At 46.7% G+C, this 20,544-nt stretch overlaps 1 protein-coding gene across 2 annotated transcripts in view; it reads left to right on the top strand.

Annotated features, from left to right (window-relative positions):
- Positions 1 to 20,544, top strand: part of YEATS2 (YEATS domain containing 2) — a 1,667,962-nt gene that overhangs the window by 185,447 nt on the left and 1,461,971 nt on the right. For both annotated transcript variants that reach the window (XM_069213699.1, XM_069213698.1), the window contains exon 6: positions 14,623 to 14,741. In XM_069213699.1, the coding sequence (XP_069069800.1) occupies positions 14,623 to 14,741 (119 nt within the window). The remainder of the gene's footprint in view (positions 1 to 14,622; positions 14,742 to 20,544) is intronic.

Raw genomic sequence — 20,544 nt, 5'->3', positions numbered from 1 at the left:
GGCGTGTGAGCTGGCCAAACGCCCTACTGTAGTGCTTCCTGGGACTTGTAGTCTTTCTTCCATCAGAGGTCCTACTGGGGCAGTGTAAAGCAGGGTATGAGTTCTATGTCGTAGCAGTGTGAGAAACCCAACAGCAGGTGGTTTATTTTGCTTGGTGTGTGGTTCAACCGAAATCCTGAAGTAGTTCCTTGCCCTCTGATGACTCAAAAGCAAAGCACCTGACCCTTAGTGTGATGCAGTATTTCCTAGGACCTGTAGCCCCCTTTTTTGAACCCTGGTTGTGCTTGGGTGCAGCTGCAAGTGAGGTCAGAATTCCAGCGGGCGGCAGCCAGGAGGAAGCAGTAAAGTGAGAGAACAGCTACTGAGCTTTGAGACTATTGACTTAGCCAGTGTGGGGATTCCAAGCTGTAACGTCCAGTAGATTATGCCTTAACTCTTCCTAGGTAGATGCCTAGAGTCTTAATTTACTGGTGGTCTTGGCATATTTGTTTATTTTTTTGCTGTCTCGTTGACCAGATGAAACCTCCACATCTCAGTTGAATCTTCTTGCTTTCCCCACCTCTTCCCAGAAAAAATATTTTGTTTTTTAATCCTCACACTTCTAACTCTCACCCTCTCTACATGTGTCTCTTCCACTCATTGTGCTTCCTCTCCTCTTTTCCAAACCCAAACTCCCGCTTCTCTCGTAGGGGATTTCCATGTATAGTCATAAGCGCTGAATAGTTCCTCCCGCTTGCGGGGACCCCTGAGCACTGTTCTAAAATTGTCTTCTTCAGGAAGGCCTGCAAAGTCACTTAAGAATGTCAATATGCAGCCTAAAGGGGAGGATACAAAGGCCACATTCTTCATCCTACTTAGTTGAAAAAAGGGTATTGTACGATAGACATGCATTAAAATGCATGGATATTCTAAAGATTTCACAGAAAAATCTTTCACAAACCTTTTTGCAATGTTACATAAGGATGAAGGAATGCAGGGCAGTGTAGCCTATAGGCTGCTATTATACAGAATGAAAATAAAGCTGTGCCTTTAAGAGCAGATGGTCCTCCCATATCCCATCATGCTTAGCAAGAGGCAGTTGCCTCAGTTCTTATTTCCGGCTCCTTCTGACAGGACCCTGAAGCATTGAGCTCCACCTATTTATAGATTTTTCACAAAAACTTCTGTTAAAATCATTTTGATTACACTTTTACTCGACATTTTACAACTTGCTTGAGTATTTTCTGTCTTTTTTTGTAAAAGTCTGACAGAAATGTAGGCCTTTTTTCCATCCAAAATGCCTTCACTTTTTGACAAGTGCCCTCACTGTGGCAGAAGGAAGGTCAAAACAGACCCACACGAGGTCTGTATTATATGCCTTCCAGCTTCACATATACCAGATGCCTGTGAGATATGCAAAAACTTCTCCAGACGCAACCCTGGGTGACAGTGAGAAAATTTGCCTCCATGCCAAAGAGGACAGCAGACAGAGAAAGCAGCCTACCAGTAGGATCTTAGAGCGAGGAGAAGGTCAGTCTTCCACCAGGGCTCTTACTTTGTTGTCCATGGCAGCTTCTTAACGCAGCTCTGGTTAAAAACGAATCAGGTCCCGGTCGACGTCGAGAACATTGACGTTGAGGCAAGTAACAGCGCCAACATGTTTGCCGTCGAACACAATCTCGCCGTCGAGGAAGTGACACCGCTCGCCATCGCGTTGCTTGTCGACGTCAAGAGTTTACACATCCGTCGAGACGACATGGACATCTGACATCAAGGAGTGCCCCTCTCTCGAGGTCGGCATCGACTTGGCATGGAAGATTGACGTCGAGGTACACCTGACCTCATAGACGATCAATGTCGACCACCCAACGTCACGAGGGGTCACCGTCAAGGGATACACAGCGTCATGAAGGATCATCGTTTAGAGGAACACGTCGACAATGGACGTCAAGGAGGTCTCTAAGGAAGAGAAGGAGGGTTTACTCCACATCTGATTCCTCTGCCTCTCTCATGATTCAACTATCTTCTCCTCAGCCATCTCCTCCTCCCCATAAGACAATGGCTTCGCCGCTTTCTCCACCTCCACCAGCTCCAACGGCTCCTGTGGTGCCTCCTCTGATACCGCCTTCGGAAACGGCCCTTACGACTCCTGCAGTATCCTCAAGACGTTCGCATCATCAGTCTTCTAGACGCTCCTCTACATCTAGACACCGCCATTGTCATGACTCTAACAAAAGGTCAACATCTCGCTTCCATTATAGGCATTCCTCATCGTCTACCAGAGACTATTCTCCAACTCTGTCTGACTCTCCATCGCCACGAATCTCACCGATTGACGACGTAAACACTTTTCAGGAGGTCCTTGTCCGGGGTGCTACCAAACTTAACATCCCTATGGCAGTACCTACACCGATAACATCAGTTATTTTTGAAACCCTACACCAGCGGTCTTCTGCAAGACCCCTGCTTCCGCTGGTCCTGGGTCTGCTTGAACCGGTGATGGACTTATTCTTGACACCAGCAACGGCCAAGACTGCACTTTCTAGACTCCAGAAGAAATATCGCCCTCCAGAACAGGATCCTTTATTCCTAAGGGCAGACCCAACACCACGTTCAATAGTTCTAGTCCTGCCAAGAAGCTACATTCGACTTCTCCTTCATCCTCCTCTCCCCCAGACAAGGAGAGTAGAAAGATAGATGCTGCAGGCCGCAAAGTTTGTTCAACATCAGCCATTTCCATTAAGACAGCTAGTGCCATGGCCCTTTTGAGCAGATATGATCACGCTCTTTAAGACTCATCATTCAATTTGCTGATCACCTTCCCAAGGATAAGAAGGAAGATTTCCTTGAAATTATTACCGAAGGTGCCATGGTCTCTAACCAGATTATAAGCGCAGCAGTGGATTTTTCTATTTTAGCGGTGCATGGATATTGTCATGGGTTATCTCTGAGAAGGCATTTGTGGCTACGTCTTACTTCTCTCAAACCAGAAGCGCAGCAAAGAATACAGAACCTCCCATTTATAGGTTCTACTCTGTTTGGGTCTCACGCAGATGATGAGATGTCTACAATAAAAGCAGAACTAGACACACTTAAGGCTGTAGGCGTTGAAAAACCAAGAGAGCAGCCAAAGTCTTTCCGTCCCTACCACCGCAGGTTTTTCTCGCAAAGACTCCAAACTCTGCAATGGGTGCCACCTAGAACTCAGCACTAACAGCACCAGAGTCTGTTTTCAACTCAACGCAAACCGGCACTGGGTCAGTCCACTCCACAAACCGCCCAAGGAGGACGTCAAACATCGGCGTCTAAACCCTGAATCCTTACTGCCCCGTCTTCCATTACCCACTTCGGTAGGATTTCGCATTACCTGGAAGAGTGGCAACGCATAACATCAGATGCCTGGGTTTTGAATATTGTGTAGAATGGCTGTTGTCTCAGGTTCACCAATCCTCTGCCTTCTTTTCCCCCGAAGCCTTCCAGATTCCACCTCAACGCTCTCAAGGTAGAGGTCAAAGTCCTATTACAAAAGAAGGCAATAGTACCAGTTCCTGCAGATCAACGAGGAAAAGGAATCTACTCACAGTAATTCCATGTGCCAATAAAGGACGAGCACATGTTCAGACCCAGTCTCGATCGAAGAATAGCCAACAAATGGATTCGGAAGGAAAAATTCAGAATGCTATCTTTGCATCAGAGCTACCCACAGCTTCACCAGGGAGATTGGCTTTGTTCCCTAGATCTTCACAATGCTTACTTCCACATAACCGTTGCCAGAAAACATCGGAGGTTCCTAAGATTTCTTGTGGGACAAGACCATTACCAATATGCAGTGCTACCTTTCGGCCTCAAGTCAGCACCCAGGACATACTCCAAATGCATGGCGGTGGTGGCAACCCATTGAAGAAAACATTGAGTCTTTGTCTATCCCTACCTATACGATTGGCTCATAAAGGCATCCACATCTCAAGAGGCCCAGCTGAATTTCAATTGGACCTACTAACTACTCCCAACGACTAGGCCTTCAGGTCAACCCCACCAAGTCGATGCCATCACCTGTCCAGAGGTTGCACTACTTAGGCGCCACCATCGACACCATTCAAGCAAAGGTGTTTCCTTCGGAGGAGCGACTTTTATCGATTCTCCAGAAATGTCATGTTCTAGAGAGAGAGAGAGATCTCCTGAGTCCACAGCAAGAATAGTCTTGTCTCTCCTGAGGTCGATGGCGTCTTCCATCTACCTCACTCCAAATGCTCGCCTCCACATGAGGCCTTTGCAGGAGTGCCTGGAAAACCAATGGGATCAGCTGATGGGCAATTGGGAGGACAGGTTTACTCTCTCTCCACATGCAATACAATCCTTCAAGTGGTGGTGTTCTCCGAGCAATCTCCTGAAAGGGATGCCATTTCACCAACCGGTTCCCACAAAGACGATAGTCACGGACGCATCGTTACTCGGATGGGGTGCCCATATGGATCATCTACAGCTTCAAGGCTTCTGGTCTCGGAAAGAGAGATTATATCACATCAATCTCCTAGAGCTACGTGCAGTCCAACCCTCACTCAATGCCTTCCTTCCTTCCTGCATTCACCACAAATACTCTGCTTCTTCAAACAGACAATACAGCCACCATGTATTACTTGAACAAGCAGGGGGGCACCAGATCCAGGACTCTATCCCTGGAGGCTCATACAATCTGGCACTGTCTTCTGGCCATGAACTTTACAATAACCGCAACTGATCTCCCTGGCATAGAAAATGTTCAGGCAGACCCTCTCAGTAGAGTGATAGATAAAAACCACAAGTAGGTTCTACAAGACGTCATCTACTGCATCTTCTCCATGTGGGGTACCCCTTCTATAGATCTATTCGCAACACCAGAAAACAAAAAATGCCTAGACTTCGCATCCAGGTATTACCATCCATGGACATTGGGGAATGCCCTATGGATAGACTGGTCAGGAGAATTTCTTTATGCTTTTCCGCCACTTCCCCTGATCCCGGCAGTCCTCATCAAACTGTCCCACTCCAAAACCAAGATGATATTCATTGCTCCAGAGTGGCCACAGCAGTGGTGATTTCCGGACCTTCTTCACCAGTCACTCCATCCACACTTCAGACTGCCATGCCGCCCAGACCTTCTCACAAAATCTGGAGGTCAGATGAGACATCCCAACCTCTAGTTGTTGAATTTGGCAGCATGGCTCCTGAGATAGTGCAGTATGGTCACCTTAACCTTCCTCTCGACTGCATGAATGTTCTAAGAGAGGCAGAAACGACCTTGTATCAGATAGGCATATGCCAGGAGGAAAAGGTTCTTCATGTGGTGTGGTGGACAAGAGCATAGATCCAACAACATACGAAGAAGATGTTATTCTTCCATATCTATTGCAGCTAGCGAAATCTGGCTTAAAATTCTCATCCATCAAAGTACACCTGGCACCTCTGACTGCATACAGGAAAAATCCTTCACAAACCTCATTCTTTAAAATTCCACTCATTAAAGACTTCCTAGGGGGGGTAAAAAGATTTTTCCTCCTACTAGACGTCATCCTCCTCCATTGGAGCTTAATATAGTTCTTTCACGTCTGATGCAACATCCCTTTGAGCCCATACACAAGAAATATCTCCAACATCCTACTTTGAAAACTGCCTTCCTTCTAGCAATTACTTCAGCTCGCAGGATTAGTGAGATCTAGGCCCTTTGCGCTCAGGAACCATATATAGTTTTCCATTCTTCCAAGCTGGTAATGAGAACACAACCAAAATTCCTACCCAAAGTTATTTCTGACTTTCATGTAAACCAGACTATCTCTTTACCAACTTTCTTTCAAAACCCATCTACTACTTCTGAGAGAACAATTCACTCTCTGGGTGTGACGAGGGTTCTAAAAGTTTATCTAGACGAAACTAAATCCTTTTGCAAGTCACAACAGCTATTCATTAACTATGGCCCAGTTCGAACAGGCCTGGCCACCTCCAAGCAATCCTTGTCCAGATGAATTGTCTCATGCCAGCTAGTCAATAAGTCCCTTGATGGCAGACCTAAGGCACATTCCACTAGGGGCAAGGCAGCTACAGCTACATTAATGAGAAACATTCCATTAGCAGATATTTGTAAACCGGCTATATGGAGGTCTGTCCACACCTTTACTAAGCATTACTGTCTTGATTCTGGTGCTAGGACAGATGCTCAAATGGGACAGGCTTCTCTTAGAAATCTCTTTGCATGACTTAATATCTCTCTATTGTTCTGTCTACCACACCTCTGTCAGGGGGATGGGCTTGCTTATCTATTCAGTGCTTATGACTATACATGGAAATCCCCTACGAGAGAAGGAATAGTTTCTTACCTGTAACTCCAGTTCTCTCATAGGGGTGTTTCCATGATGGTAATAAGCGACCCTCCTTCCTCCTCGGTGGAATAGACATAATAATATTATTAATAAGGATTAATAATTCACAGACTCCATCTCAGCTAGCAAAGTCTACAAAAGGAAGTGGGGCAACTGCCTCTTGCTAAGCACGATGATGTATGGGAGGACCATCTGCTCTTAAAGGCACAGCTTAATTTTCATTCTGTATAATGGCAGCCTATGGGCTACACTGCCCTGGATTCCTTCATCCTTGTATAACATTGCAAAAAGGTTTGTGAAAGATTTTTCTGTAAAATCTTGAGAATATCCATGCATTTTAATGCATGTCTATATTGCAGTCCCCTTTTTTCAACTAAGTAGGATGAAGAATTTGGCCTTTGTAGCCTCCCTTTTAAGCTGCGTATTGCCATTCTTAAGTGACTATGCAGACCTTACTGAAGAAAGGCGAAAATCTACGCTTAAGACAATTTCAGAACAGTGCTCCGGGGTCCCTGCAAGCAGGCAGAACTATTCAGCGCTTATGACTATCATCGAAATACCCCTACAAAAGAACTGGAGTTACAGGTAAGAAGCTATTCCTTCACTTGGATCCTCCCTCGTAAGAATCCCCACCTCTTCTGATACCCCTTCACGTAAATTTCCACTCTAACTGCCCTGCCCCTCATACCATCTCCACCTCCCTGTCTTATTTTGTTTGGGCACCACTTGTTACCGCTATTTCTTCCATTCCACCCAACCTTCTCTCAAATCCTCCACCCTTGACTCTTTTCCTCACTCTAAACTCTGTGGCTCCATCTTATCCACCCATTCTTTCTGTCTCCTTTTAATCTCTCCACTTTCTCAGTCCTGTGGAAGAAGCATTACACTACTAAGTTGCCTGAACTCAGAATCAGAAACTACATTTCCTTCCATGCCATAGAACACCCATGGTGTTTTTTTTTTTTTTTTTTAAATAGAGGTGCATATTCTGAAAGTATTGAGTATAAATTATGCATGGTCCCAAGTGCCCTTGTTAAGCAGTTAAGCCATTGTTGCTACAGCCAAAACCTTTCTACCGATTGTCTAACCGGACTACCCCCAACCTTTACTTAATTTGAAATGTTGATCTACTTCCCTTATGCCTGTGTTTTTATCAACCTTGTCAAATTTTCTTGTTTTAAAGGATCTTATATTTCCTTGAGGAGGTGTGAATTATTTAATGTCGGGGTCTAGAACTTTGTTAAAATTATTCTACCATAATTACCAGAAAGGGGATACATTGCTGGTGTCTCTTTTTAGGTGTTAAGCACCTTTTTCATAGGGTTTGTATATTTTAACTAGTAATATTCTAAACTGCACAACACACTGGATCAGTAATTATACTCTCCCCCATGTATGTCTTTCACAAGATGGCACAATATGAAAAAGTCTTTAAATCGAGATTTCTGATAGACTTGGAGCTGCAGATTCCTCACCTAAATTTCCCTAGGTGCCAGACTGGGTTCGTAAATCTTTGTTAGTAGTTTTGTTGCACTTTACTAGGTGGCATTGTGCTGCTCCGCATGAGGTATGTCATATCCCAGATGTGATGTGACTAAATCTGCACCACCTCTGCAATCTCACGTCACTTCCTTTCTTTCCGTGCCTTCCAACATGGATCTGGATCTTCTTGAATCCTGACAGTTTGCCAGAACTTTCCATTTTTCTCAGTGTTCAGTGCTGTGCCTCTCTCTAAACCAACAGGGTTTAACCCATGTTGGAACTGTCATCATTAGTTGTCAGTGGCAGATACCTATAGGATCGGTCTCTAGAGCCTCAGCTTCAAACACAAATCAGTGTTATATGATTGCTGCACAATGAACTACTAGAAGAGGGCAAAGACTCTCTCTCACTCATGTAATGCAAAATAAATCAAAGTCCTGCCACTCCCACCTTTTGGAGTCTTGGGGCACACCGGGTATCCCTGGGCTGTGGAGTGATTTCCTATTTCAGAACTGACTCCGACCTTACTCACTATGCGTCCTGGACGATGCCACAACAGCTGCATGAGCTTAGGTTTGCGGTGGCCAAGATCTTTGGTTCCCCACTGGTCCCGTTAGAGTACCTTCAGGCCCTAAGGATCCGAGGTGGCCTCAAGTCAGGCTGCCACCAATGAATTTTAGCCCAGAAACTAACTGTGCCACTTAGCGTTGCTCTAAGGCTATCACTTTAGATTAACTTTGCACCACCGGATCCAACACAACTGCAATGTCCGATGTTACCTTCAGTGCCAGCATCCTTGCCACAACACTGGATTTTTCAGACGCCAAGACCCATATACCACCTCCAAGGTCGTAATAACCATGCCCGTACACCCATTTCCTCTTGCAGCACCCCACTCTAGAGATCCCGGTGGTGCAAGCTTCCACTTGTCACCTCAATCTCAACGTGTCAGACAAAGAGTCGAAACACATGGATGCATTCGCTAACGTATGGGACAGAGTGGCAGCCATCTTGTTGACTCTACAACATTTTATTCAGGACAGTCAGAATGCGGTGAAGTACTCCATTTACTCTGGTTTGAACACTACTGACTGGGTAGGACATTGGGGACCAGTGTGGGGCTGAGACAGTATGCCTCGTTTCACTCCCCAGGCTTCTGCAGCAATCTTTAATGGATATGCCTGTGATGGCTGTTGTCTTTTTGTAGCAAAAGTGGACTCTGGCCTGGATATGTTTAAAAAGAGCAAGGCTAAAACACTCTCTCTAGGCCTTGCTCTTTCTATTCAGCAGTTTCTCCTTTCGAGGCGTCAGCAGGCATTATCAGCAGAGTCAACGTCCGAGGAAGGATCTAAAAGTGGCTTCAATGTCCTGGACTAAAATTGTGGCAAAACGGTCATTTTACATAAGGCCATTCTACCAAGGACCAGCAGTGGGAGGCATTCCCATGATTTAAAATCTTGTTTCATCTTGGTCAAGAGTGAGGGGAGGCTGAGAAACTAGGTCATGGCTAGTTTCACTGAGACATGCATGCCAAGATAACTGAAACTAATTTTGGGATCTGTGTCTGTCAGTCCACGGTTTCTGCTCCCCTCTTAAGCAGACTTATGAACAACTTTGCCCAGTTGTTTTTGAGGCCTGACACCTTCCCATAAAAGGACAATATTCTCATCACTCACTGACCGGAGTCCTTTGGGCTCGTCAAGTAAAGAAGAACATAATCCGCATAGAGCTGTATTCCATCTTCCTCTCCCTCTTGCCAGTACCAGCCCTGTGTCTGTGCCACATCTAGCTAGACTTGCAAGGGACTCTATTACAAGTGTGAAAAGCAAGAAGGACAAGAAGCACCCTTGTCCAGTTCCCCTGTTAATAGGGAAAGGCTGGATAGAATTTCATTGACTCACATGCGTAGAAGGGGAAGAGTATAGTAGGTGGCATTCGCATGCGAGCCAAAGACCACACGTTGCAGAGTACTTGATCTAGCAATGCCCAGTCAACCAAATCGAAGGCCTTTTCAAAATCAATAAGCAGGCGGGCATGTCATTCTTGGATCTCGGTGTGCCAAGTCATCGCCATATGGATCTGTCTAATACAGTGCCTCATGCTGTGGTGCTGCATAAATCTGCATTGATCGAGGTAGATCAGGATGGGGATAACCCAGAGGTGCCTGCAGGCAAGCAGTTTTGCAGTAAATTTTAGTACAGTATTAATGAGTGAGATTGGCTTATAAAGAGGTGCAACATTCTGGGGGGCAATGAGGTTTGTGCAAAACTACTATGGTGGCCAGATCCAGTTCTTGTGGGAACCCTCCCCTGTCCACTGCTTCCAAATAGAGGTCCAGCAATCGAGGTAGCAGGGTATCTCAATATTTTCAATAGATTTCCACCGGAAAGCCATCGGGCCCAGGGTCTTGCCACGGTTCATCTCAGTTGAGGCCTCTTCCACCTCCTCCAGTGACTGGGGCTGGCTAGGTCCACCCGTCTGAGTGGAGAAATCTGTGGTAGGGGAATGTCTGTCAGGAGCGAGTGATGACTGAGCATACAGGGCTCAATTGTAGTCTGCAAAGACTTCAGCAATAGCCTCTGCTGTGTGGCATATCTCACCTCTCCTGTGTTTAATTGAGGGAATTATCCTAGAGGGCATATCCCGAGTGGCTCGCCAATAAAGTACACTGGATTTGTCTCTAAATTCATGGACTTGATGAAGGGAGGCTCTCCAACATTGGCAGGGCTCCTCCAGGGAGACCTGGCCACCTCCAGTTGTCTAGAGTAAATGATCTGGGGGCCCGACACACATACTTTTTCATGCTGTAGAATTTGGGGTTCTAGGACAGACCATTTGTTGGCGTTTCTCATTCCTGAGTATGGATCAGAGATTTAACCCAGCCATAAATTGTGGCTTTTGCCTGCTGCCCGCAGCATTCCGGCAGAGAAGATCAAACCTTGTTTCGAATCAAAGTATGCAGCTACTTTCACTCCAAGGCACTCTGAAAACTGTTGATTAGCTAGAAACCAGGGTTTCAGCCGCCCAATTGGTCTCCCAAGTTACAGTTGGAGTATCTCTGTGAAGATGGATGGGGGAGTGATCTCTGCAGCTGAGATTTGGGGACTACAAGTCCCGGGAACCATTGAGGGGGAGAGAGGCGGCTCCTCCAACCACCCACTTGTTGCTGATTGCTACCTCACATCAATCGCTGTATAGTGCATTGCCATTCCCCGTGGCCTGGGAAGTTCTGCAGTGGAGAGTTGGGTGTTTGCAGGGGCCTTTTCTCTGCCCTAAATAACAGTTATTGGGGCCTGAGCTTCAAACATGGTAATGTTATCCTATGGGAGGAAAGACCTATACTGCAAACATACTTGTAGTCAAAGTTCGGGAGGTGCCCTTTGGAACGTAAGGTGCTAGGGGGTCAAGGTCCAAAGAACGACCAGCAGTTTTTGTTTTCCTACCCTGGTGTGTCTGGTTTGCGGCGGTGCTTGGCAGGTTGGTAGCCTTGAGTGCTACACCGTAGAAAGTAATGGGCACCTGAAAACAAAGACTGTAGTGAGGGACTTGGGGACAAGTCTGGCTAAACCCAAATGGGGGCTCAGGCCAAGGCAATGCAGTCAGGAGCTGTGAACCTGGGCTGTGGAGAGGTGCTTGGCTGGCTAGCCACTTGCCTTATAGGTTCTCATGGATGTTGCTAGATCTGCAGTGGGAGGAAAGCAAAACAGCAAGGCCGTTCTGGCAGTGGATCTTGTCTGTCCTGAAGTCCCTTGATGTGCAGATATGTTTCCAAGGTGGCGGTGTGTGGGCTGGGCGAAGAACAGGCCTTGGCTGGTGCAAATGCCCCTGCACTCACGGTGTTGGTGCAGGGGTGCTCCAGAGGGTCTAGCATCTTGAAACTTGGCAGAGAGGCGGGGCTGACCTCTTAGAGCCACAAAAACCTTCTCCTGAAGTGTTGCTCCCTCTGTGGGCCCGATGGCCAACAACACGGTGTACTGGACAGATGTGGTCAGTGCCGGCAGGGGAATGGTTCCTTCCACCCCAAGGGAGATGCTAGATGGTTGTCGAGGTGCTCAGCAGACCTCCAAGTGTTGGGGAGGATGCACAGCCGCAGGACTAGTTGGGTCTTTGCAAGTGTTGAGGAGCAACAAGCAAGGTATGGTTTTGGGCTAGTCGATGTGCATGTCCTTGGTTCTCAGTGCCTGCTCTTCTTTGTCCTTCTGTTCTCAGATAGTCAAATCTGTTGGTCTGGTTTCTGGGAGACCACTAATTACTCAATTTAAGGATGGTTATGGGAGTGTATGATAGTAGCCAATGGGCTACCTACTGCTAGCGTGACTATAACCCCTAAATGACCACTTCCTTTGGAGAGTGGGCATAATTCTGACCTAGAAGTCTCAATTTTCACCAAAGTCAAGATGGTGAAACCCTTCTTCGGCTGTCCACTTCAGGTAGCCCACCACATGGGCATGACTAGCCGATGAGTGAACCACACCTCCTGAATATCTAATTTCCTGCCTGCTCTGGTGCCAAATGGGCCTTAGGGCAGGGGTTGGCATTCCCCAGGTTTGGGAGGAAGCCATGGTCCGGTATCAAAGGTGCAGAGGCGTTGAAAATGTTACATTCTCGAGCCATCCTGCTGGAGGAGGTGTGATCACCTTCTGCCTGGCAGGCATTGATCCTGGCATGTGAGAGCATGGGGTGTCACCTCGGGGGAGGGGGGGGGGGGTGTCAGAAACTAATCTGTGGTGGCAGGCTGGCTAAATCAGTCAGCCAACACACTAAGTGACTAGTAGGGGATACATGGGGCACCTCTAAGGTGCCCTCTGGGTTCATGTCATAATCTGATACTGGCTTCAGAACAGATTTATTAAGACAAAGTGCTTGATACCAAACACTAGTATTTTCAGTGAAGCCATCATGGAGCAGGGTAACTCGTGATGACCAGTGCCCAGTACATGTCCTCAAAATGGCTTCCTTACACATGCAATGTCTAGAAATAGAACTAGGCATCACCGGGTACATCTGCTCATGCAGATGTGCTGTCACATGTAATACAATGCACTGGGAGTGGGCATTGCAAACCGGAAGTGAGCAATGTTGTCTTTTCAGCATGGGTTGCACCATTTCACACATTCTGCAATAGCATTCTGCATGCAGTTTGGGTCTGGGTCCCTTCGGGTGGCATAATATTTACTGAAGCCCGTATGGACCCCTCTTTAGTACCCATGCCCTGGGTAACAGGGATACCATTCACCAGGGACTTACATTGGTGCTAAAGCCCTTGCCAATTGGATTACAATTGAGCATTTGTCTTGTTTTTAGGGTAAGGGCACTGGTACTGGGGCCTGATTAGCAGGCACCCAGTGCACTTCCAATCAAAAGCATCACTACCAATGAGCAAAAAGTAGGGGTGACCATGTCAAGAAGAGGCACTTTCCTACACTTTCAAAATGGTGTTTTTCATTGCCATAATGTCATCCTGGCGAGTGAGTGAACTTGAGGCGTTGTTAATGCAACAACCATACACTTCCTTCTTCCCAGGTAACTTGGTTCTCCGGACAAGAGCTGCCTTCATGCTTAAGGTTCTCATTTTTTTTCTTCATGTAGGACAATCCCCTTGCTGCCCTTCCACGCTCCTTCCCATCCTTTCAAGGAGAAGAAACAGGTCCACTGTCTTGATTCTAAAAAGGCCCTCAGTTTTTAAGTCCATCGGACCAGAGTTTATCACTTTGACAATAAACATTCGTTGGCCTCTTTAGAGCTCGAAAAGGGAAAGCAGTGCAGAAGAGGACCATCTTGCAATAGATTGTTTATGGTTCAGACTTGGTTATTGGCTAGCCAAGAAGCAGCACCAGAAGGCTTGAATGCTCACTCCATCTGGAGCAAACGCCCTTTCCACTGAACTGGTGTGTAGTGTGCCAGTCCTAGGCATATCGAATGCTGTGATGTGGGCATCACTCCACATGTTGACAAAGTACTGCTGTCTGGATAACAGGGCAGGTGGGACGAGCATTTTGCCTGATCTGTCCTGCAGGACTTAATGGTAAGAGCCATTCCACAAACCTACCACCTGGGGAGGGACTGCCTTGGTATCTGTTGACAAGGCGAGTAATATGTGTTTAGAAGTCTGTATCGGAAGAACAAGTTACTTACCTTAAGTAACACCTTTTCTGGTAGTGACTCTCTAACCCCTTCTGTTTTGTTCTATACATTGCTTTACAAGGGTTTTTTTCTCTATAATTCTTACTGCTTGCTATGCAGCTGTCTGTGACATATTACAAACAATATATATTTTACCAGCATGTGTGTTCTTCTGGTTAGTCTGGGACTGCTCTCCTTCCTCTACTGAATTTACAGCCCATTGTGTGAATGTTTGTGTACACATCAAAAGGAATCTGCCATGCAGCGAAGTGGCAGGAGATGTAGAGGAAGTGCTAACTGTATTATGGTATCTGGTATGTGTGCTTGGCCTTGGTAAGTGTAGAGGCTAAAAAGGGAAGGGATAATATGTTCTGAGTCACCCCTACCACCATTTTGAGACGTGCCACCCCAGAGGACGCACCTATGCTGGAAAACTATATTTCAAGTATAAGCAACACTTTATTATTTTGATATGGCTGAATTCCAGTCGGTCCAGGAGCAGTAGTAGTCATCGAAAATGCTGTCCAGTTCATACAGCCCTCATTGAAGTTTGCAGCTTTTAATACAAGGTTTACTGTGGTCAGTGCTAGATCTTTTACTTGCTGTTTATCAAAGGGGAAAAGAAAAACTTTGTAAACTTATTCCTGTTTTGAATGCATGACTTATTTTCTCTTTTTTTATCTAGGATTCTGAAGGTGCCCAGATATTTGCAAAAGTGGTTAAAAGGAACACTAGTTTTAAGGCTGGAGATGACCCCTCAAGACTCTATGTTAAGAAGACCATTGTCGTTGGCAATGTCTCCAAGTTAGTATTCAACTCCCTATTTCCAGTTTTTACTTTAAATCAGAATAGCGTACATAGTCATTTGAGCCAGTCTGCCATAACTGCAATTGCATTTCCACAACCTAACTTCCAGATTTGTAACGGATACTTCTTTCTGAAGATCTCTCATATGAACTTTGCTTCCAGGCTTAATCCAAGACTTTAAATCTTTTTCTAAGCAATGCCGTTTCACTAATGCTAGATGATGCTGTACAGATCCAATTGTAGATTTTGAGGTTTTCTCTGGAATTTTCAGAGCAGAGATACAGTGGTGCCACTGCACAGTCAATTGCCGTTCTTTTGTCATTGTTTCACAAAAGTAAGTACTAGAGATGTTGAGACAGGTCTCATCTATAATTGATCCAATGTACTCATTGTCTTTTAACGTAGACACCTAATCTCTTTGTTTATGGAATAGGAGTACCTTCTACTATCAGGTTGATCTTAGAGTTTGAAAAATGTACACACCAGAGTATTTGATTTTTGATTTATCTAGCTATTTATTTCTCTCTTATTAGCTATTTATTCATTTCATAATACTCACAACTACACCTTAAGAAGGCGTAGAGCATTTTATTTGATTACATTTTGAATGGGCTGATGACTTAGGTTTAGAATTACACAGGAATGGAATGTTAAAAGTTTTAGATTGTGTAACTGTAGGAAAGTGACCCTTTGGCATGGTTACCACCCCCCACCACACTTTCTGCCTGGTATCTGATGCTAGCTTGACAATGTGTGCTGGGATCCTTCTAACCAGGCCCCTGCACCTGTGTTCTTTCCCTAAACCAACCATTGCTTCCACAATTGGCACTCAGCTAAGTCCCTTGTAAAAGGTACCAGTGGTACCAAGGGCCCCATGGCCATGGAGGGTCTCTAAGGCCTGCAGCATGTATTATGCCACCCTAAGGGCACCTCACCGAACACATGCCCACTGCCATTGTAAGTTGTGTGTGTTGGTGGCAAGAACAAGGTAAAGTCGACATGGCATCCCTCTCAGGGTGCCATGGCCACAAACCACTGCCTCACCTTGATCACGCCCATTGTAAGGAAATGCCTCCTTGCAATGGTTACCCCCTGAAATTTTGCCTTTGCTGATGCTAAGTTATGGCTTGAAAAGTGTGATGGGACCCTGCTAACCAGGCCCCAGCACCAGTGTTCTTTCCCTAAACTGTACCTTTGACTCCACAATTGGCACAACCCTAGCACTCAGGTAAGTCCCTTGTAACTGGTACCCCTGGTACCAAAGGCCCTGATGCCAGGGAAGGTCTCTAGGGGCTGTAGCATGTCTTATGCCACCCTAGGGACCCCTCACTCATCACATGCACACCGCTTCACAGCTTGTGTGTGCTGGTGGGGAGAAGTCAACATGGCACTCCATTCAGAGTGCCATGCCAACCTCACACTGCCTGTGGCATAGGTAAGTCACCCCTCTAGCAGGCCTTACAGCCCTAAGGCAGGATGCACTATACCACAGGTGAGGGCATAAGTGCATGGGCACTATGCCCCTACAGTGTCTAAGCAAAACCTTAGACATTGTAAGTGCAGGGTAGCCATAAGAGTATATGGTCTGGGAGTTTGTCAAACACGAACTCCACAGCACCATAATGGCTACCCTGAAAACTGGGAAGTTTGGTATCAAATTTCTCAGCACCATAAATGCACACTGATGCCGGTGTGCAATTTATTGTAAAATACACCCAGTGGGCATCTTAGAGATGCCCCCTGAAAACATACCCGACTTCCAGTGTGGGCTGACTAGTTCTTGCCAGCCTGCCACACACCAGACATGTTGCTGGCCACATGGGGAGAGTGCCTTTGTCACTCTGTGGCCAGGAACAAAGCCTGTACTGGGTGGAGGTGCTTCTCACCTCCCCCTGCAGGAACTGTAACACCTGGTGGTGAGCCTCAAAGGCTCCCCCCCTTTGTTATAGTGCCACAGGGCATCCCAGCTAGTGGAGATGCCCGCCCCTCTGGCCACTGCCCCCACTTTTGGTGGCAAGGCTAGAGGAGATAATGAGAAAAACAAGGAGGAGTCACCCACCAGTCAGGACAGCCCCATCTTGTGGATGGAGGATTTCCCCCAATAGGATTAGGGATGTGCCCCCCTCCCCACAGGGAGGAGGCACAAAGAGGGTGTAGCCACTCTCAAGGACAGTAGCCATTGGCTACTGCCCTTCCAGAGCTAAACACACCCCTAAATTCAGTATTAGGGGACCCCAGAACCGAGGGAGATAGATTCCTGCAACCTAAAGAAGAAGACGGACTGCTGACCTGAAGCCCTGCAGTGAAGACGGAGATGACAACTGATTTGGCCCCAGCCCCACCGGCCTGTCTCCCTTCTTCAATGAAAACTGCAACAGCGACGCATCCAACAGGGACTAGCAACCTCTGAAGCCTCAGAGGACTGCCCTGCATCCAAAGGACCAAGAAGCTCCCGAGAACAGCGGCCCTGTTGAACAAACTACAACTTTCTGCAACTAAGAAGCAACTTTAAAGACTTCACGTTTCCCGACGCAAGAGTGAGACTTCCCACTCTGCACCAGATGCCCCCGGCTCGACCTGTGGAAAACTAACATTACAGGGAGGACTCCCCGGCGACTGCGAGACCGTGAGTAGCCAGAGTTGACCCCCCTGGACCCCACAGCGACGCCTGCAGAGGAAATCCAGAGGCTCCACCTGACCGCGACTGCGTGTAACAAGGGACCAGTCGTCTGGAACCAACACTGCACCCGCAGCCCCCAGGACCTGAAGGAACAGAACTCAAGTGCCGTAGCGACCCCCAGGTGACCCTCTGCCTAGCCTAGGTGGTGGCTACCCCGAGGAGCCCCCCCCCCCCCCCCCATGCCTGCCTGCATTGTTGAAGAGACCCCCGGGTCTGCTATTGCTTTCAATACAAAACCCGACACCTGTTTGCACTCTGCACCCGGCTGCCGCTGAGGGTGTACTTTCTGTGCCTGCTAGTGTTCCCCCCCCAGTGCCTCACAAAACCCCCCTGGTCTGTCTGCCCTCTGAGGACGCGGGTACTTACCTGCTGGCAGACTGGAACCGGGGGCACCCCTGTTTCCATTGAAGCCTATGTGTTTTGGGCACCTCTTTGACCTCTGCACCTGACCGGCCCTGAGCTGCTGGTGTGGTAACTTTGGGGTTGCCTTGAACCCCCAACGGTGGGCTACCTTTGACCCAACTTTGAACCCTGTAAGTGTTTTACTTACCTGTGGTATTAACAATTACTTACCTCCCCCAGGAACTGTTGATTTTTGCAGTGTCCACTTTTAAAATAGCTTATTGCCATTTTTTTCAAAATTGTACAGGCTATTGTGATTATTCAAAGTTCCTAGAATACCCGAGTGAAATACCTTTCATTTGAAGTATTACTTGTAAATCTTGAACCTGTGGTTCTTAAAATAAACGAAGAAAATATATTTTTCTATATAAAAACCTATTGGCCTGGAATCAGTCTTTGAGTGTGGGATCCTCATTTATTGCCTGTGTGTGTACAACAAATGTTTAACGCTACCCACTGATAAGCCTACTGCTCGACCACACTACCACAAAATAGAGCATTAGAATTATCTCTTTTTGCCACTATCTTACCTATAACCGGAACCCTTGGACTCTGTGCACACTATTTCTTACTTTGAAATAGTATATACAGAGCCAACTTCCTACGCCCATTAAAAATCTGTCCCTAGAACAAAACTGGTCTAGAACAATTCAAGAAGAACAGGCATTCATAATGATGCAGGTGAGCCCTCTCATATTTCATGACTTAAAACTCTTGGGAAGAACTACGGATAAGGAGTCATAAACATTAAAAAACATAGAATAAAGAAAATCCATGTTCATATGACCAATCGTTGTTAGAGGAGAGCTTACATAATTCATATTTGCTCCCTTAATGAGATGCAAACCCATGCACGAATAATGGAGTCGATGCCCATGCGCAATGGAACCGAGAGGAGTCACTCGATCCTGTGACTCCGAAAAGACTTCTTTGAAGAAAAACAACTTGTAACACTCCGAGCCCAACACTAGATGTCAGAAGAGCTATGCATAGCATGTGAATCTGCAGCACTACATGCCACTAACAGATGTACGCTGGGCAAGTGACGTTTTCCATATATATATATATCTATATATATATATATATATATATGTTCGATGGCATGTGTAGCTGCAGATACACATGCTGTGCACATCCCGCCATCTGGTGTTGGGCTCGGAGTGTTACAAGTTGTTTTTCTTCGAAGAAGTCTTTTTTCGAGTCACGAGACCGAGGGACTCCTCCCATTTCGACTCCATTGCGCATGGGCGTCGACTCCATCTTAGATTGTTTTTTTTCTGTTTTTTGGTCGGCCCGGCCACGTGTCTCTTCAAGGCTGATGGAACGGACCCCATTCCGATTCTGTCCAAAATGCCATAACAAGTATCCATATACAGATCAACATCTGGTCTGTAACTTGTGTTTGTCACCAGAACACAAGGAGGATACTTGTGAGGCCTGTCGAGCGTTTCGGTCCAGGAAGACACTCAGGGACCGAAGAGCAAGAAGACTGCAAATGGCATCGTCGCCGACAGGACAAGAGCGTTTCGAGGAGGAGGAAGAAACATTCTCCACCCAGGAGTCGGGCTCTGAGGAGATCGATCCTGAGGAAACGCCAAAAACCGTGAGTAAGACTTCGAAACCAAGAACTCACGAGAAAAGCGCTAAAGCCCAGGGGACGCCACCGCCAACAGGCCATGGCTTAACCCGAAAAGTAGGTGACCGTTCATCGGCACCGAAAAAGGGCGAGCTGGTGTCGAAGTCATCCGACTCCGGTCGAGATACCGGCACATAGCAATCTCGGGCCCGAGATAGTGGCTCAGAGAAGATTCGGCACCGAGACAGCGGCACCGAAACGGGTCGGCACCGAGAGAGCACAACGCCGAAAGTAAAAAAGGTTTCGTCAGAGCCGAAAAAAGCAGCCGAAAAGGTTTCGGTACCGAAATATCCAGCATCGGAACCGAAAACAAGTTCCTACACTGAGGAACAAGTACTGTCCACACAAATGAAGACACATAGATTTGGACAGGAATTACAGGCAATAGAGCCAGATCACACACAAAGACGGCTCTTTATTCAAAAAGATACAGGGAAAATCAGCACTCTTCCTCCAGTCAAAATGGAACGCAAGCTTGCCTTCCAAGACAAAGACAAACAGCCACACGCAAAGGTGGCTAAACAAGTAACACCGCCACCATCCCCACATCACTCTCCGCAACCATCACCGGTAGCCACTCCACCAATGATGCAATCCCCAACTCATACAGGAATGAGTCAAGATGACCCTGACGCATGGGACCTTTATGACGCACCAGTGTCCGATAATAGTCCAGAATGCTATCCAGCTAAACCATCGCCACCTGAGAATAGTACAGGCTACGCACAGGTGGTGTCAAGAGCAGCTGCATTTCATAATGTCAGCCTTCATTCAGAGCCCATTGAAGACGACTTTCTTTTTAATACACTGTCGTCCACACACAGCCAATATCAGAGTCTTCCTATGCTACCCGGAATGCTAAAACACTCCAAACAAGTGTTTGAGGAGCCTGTTAAAGGGAGAGCCATTACTCCAAGAGTAGATAAAAAAATATAAACCGCCACCAACAGACCCAGTGTACATTACACAACAGCTAACACCAGACTTTGTTGTAGTGGGAGCAGCGCGCAAAAGAGCCAACTCTCATACTTCAGGAGATGCACCACCTCCAGATAAAGAAAGTCGAAAATTCGATGCTGCAG

This window comes from Pleurodeles waltl, chromosome 11, assembly GCF_031143425.1.
Source record: "Pleurodeles waltl isolate 20211129_DDA chromosome 11, aPleWal1.hap1.20221129, whole genome shotgun sequence".
In the NCBI taxonomy this organism is placed as follows: Eukaryota; Metazoa; Chordata; class Amphibia; order Caudata; family Salamandridae; genus Pleurodeles; species Pleurodeles waltl.
The sequence above is the reverse complement of the archived record's forward strand: the minus strand, read 5'-3'. Positions and strand labels throughout refer to the sequence as shown.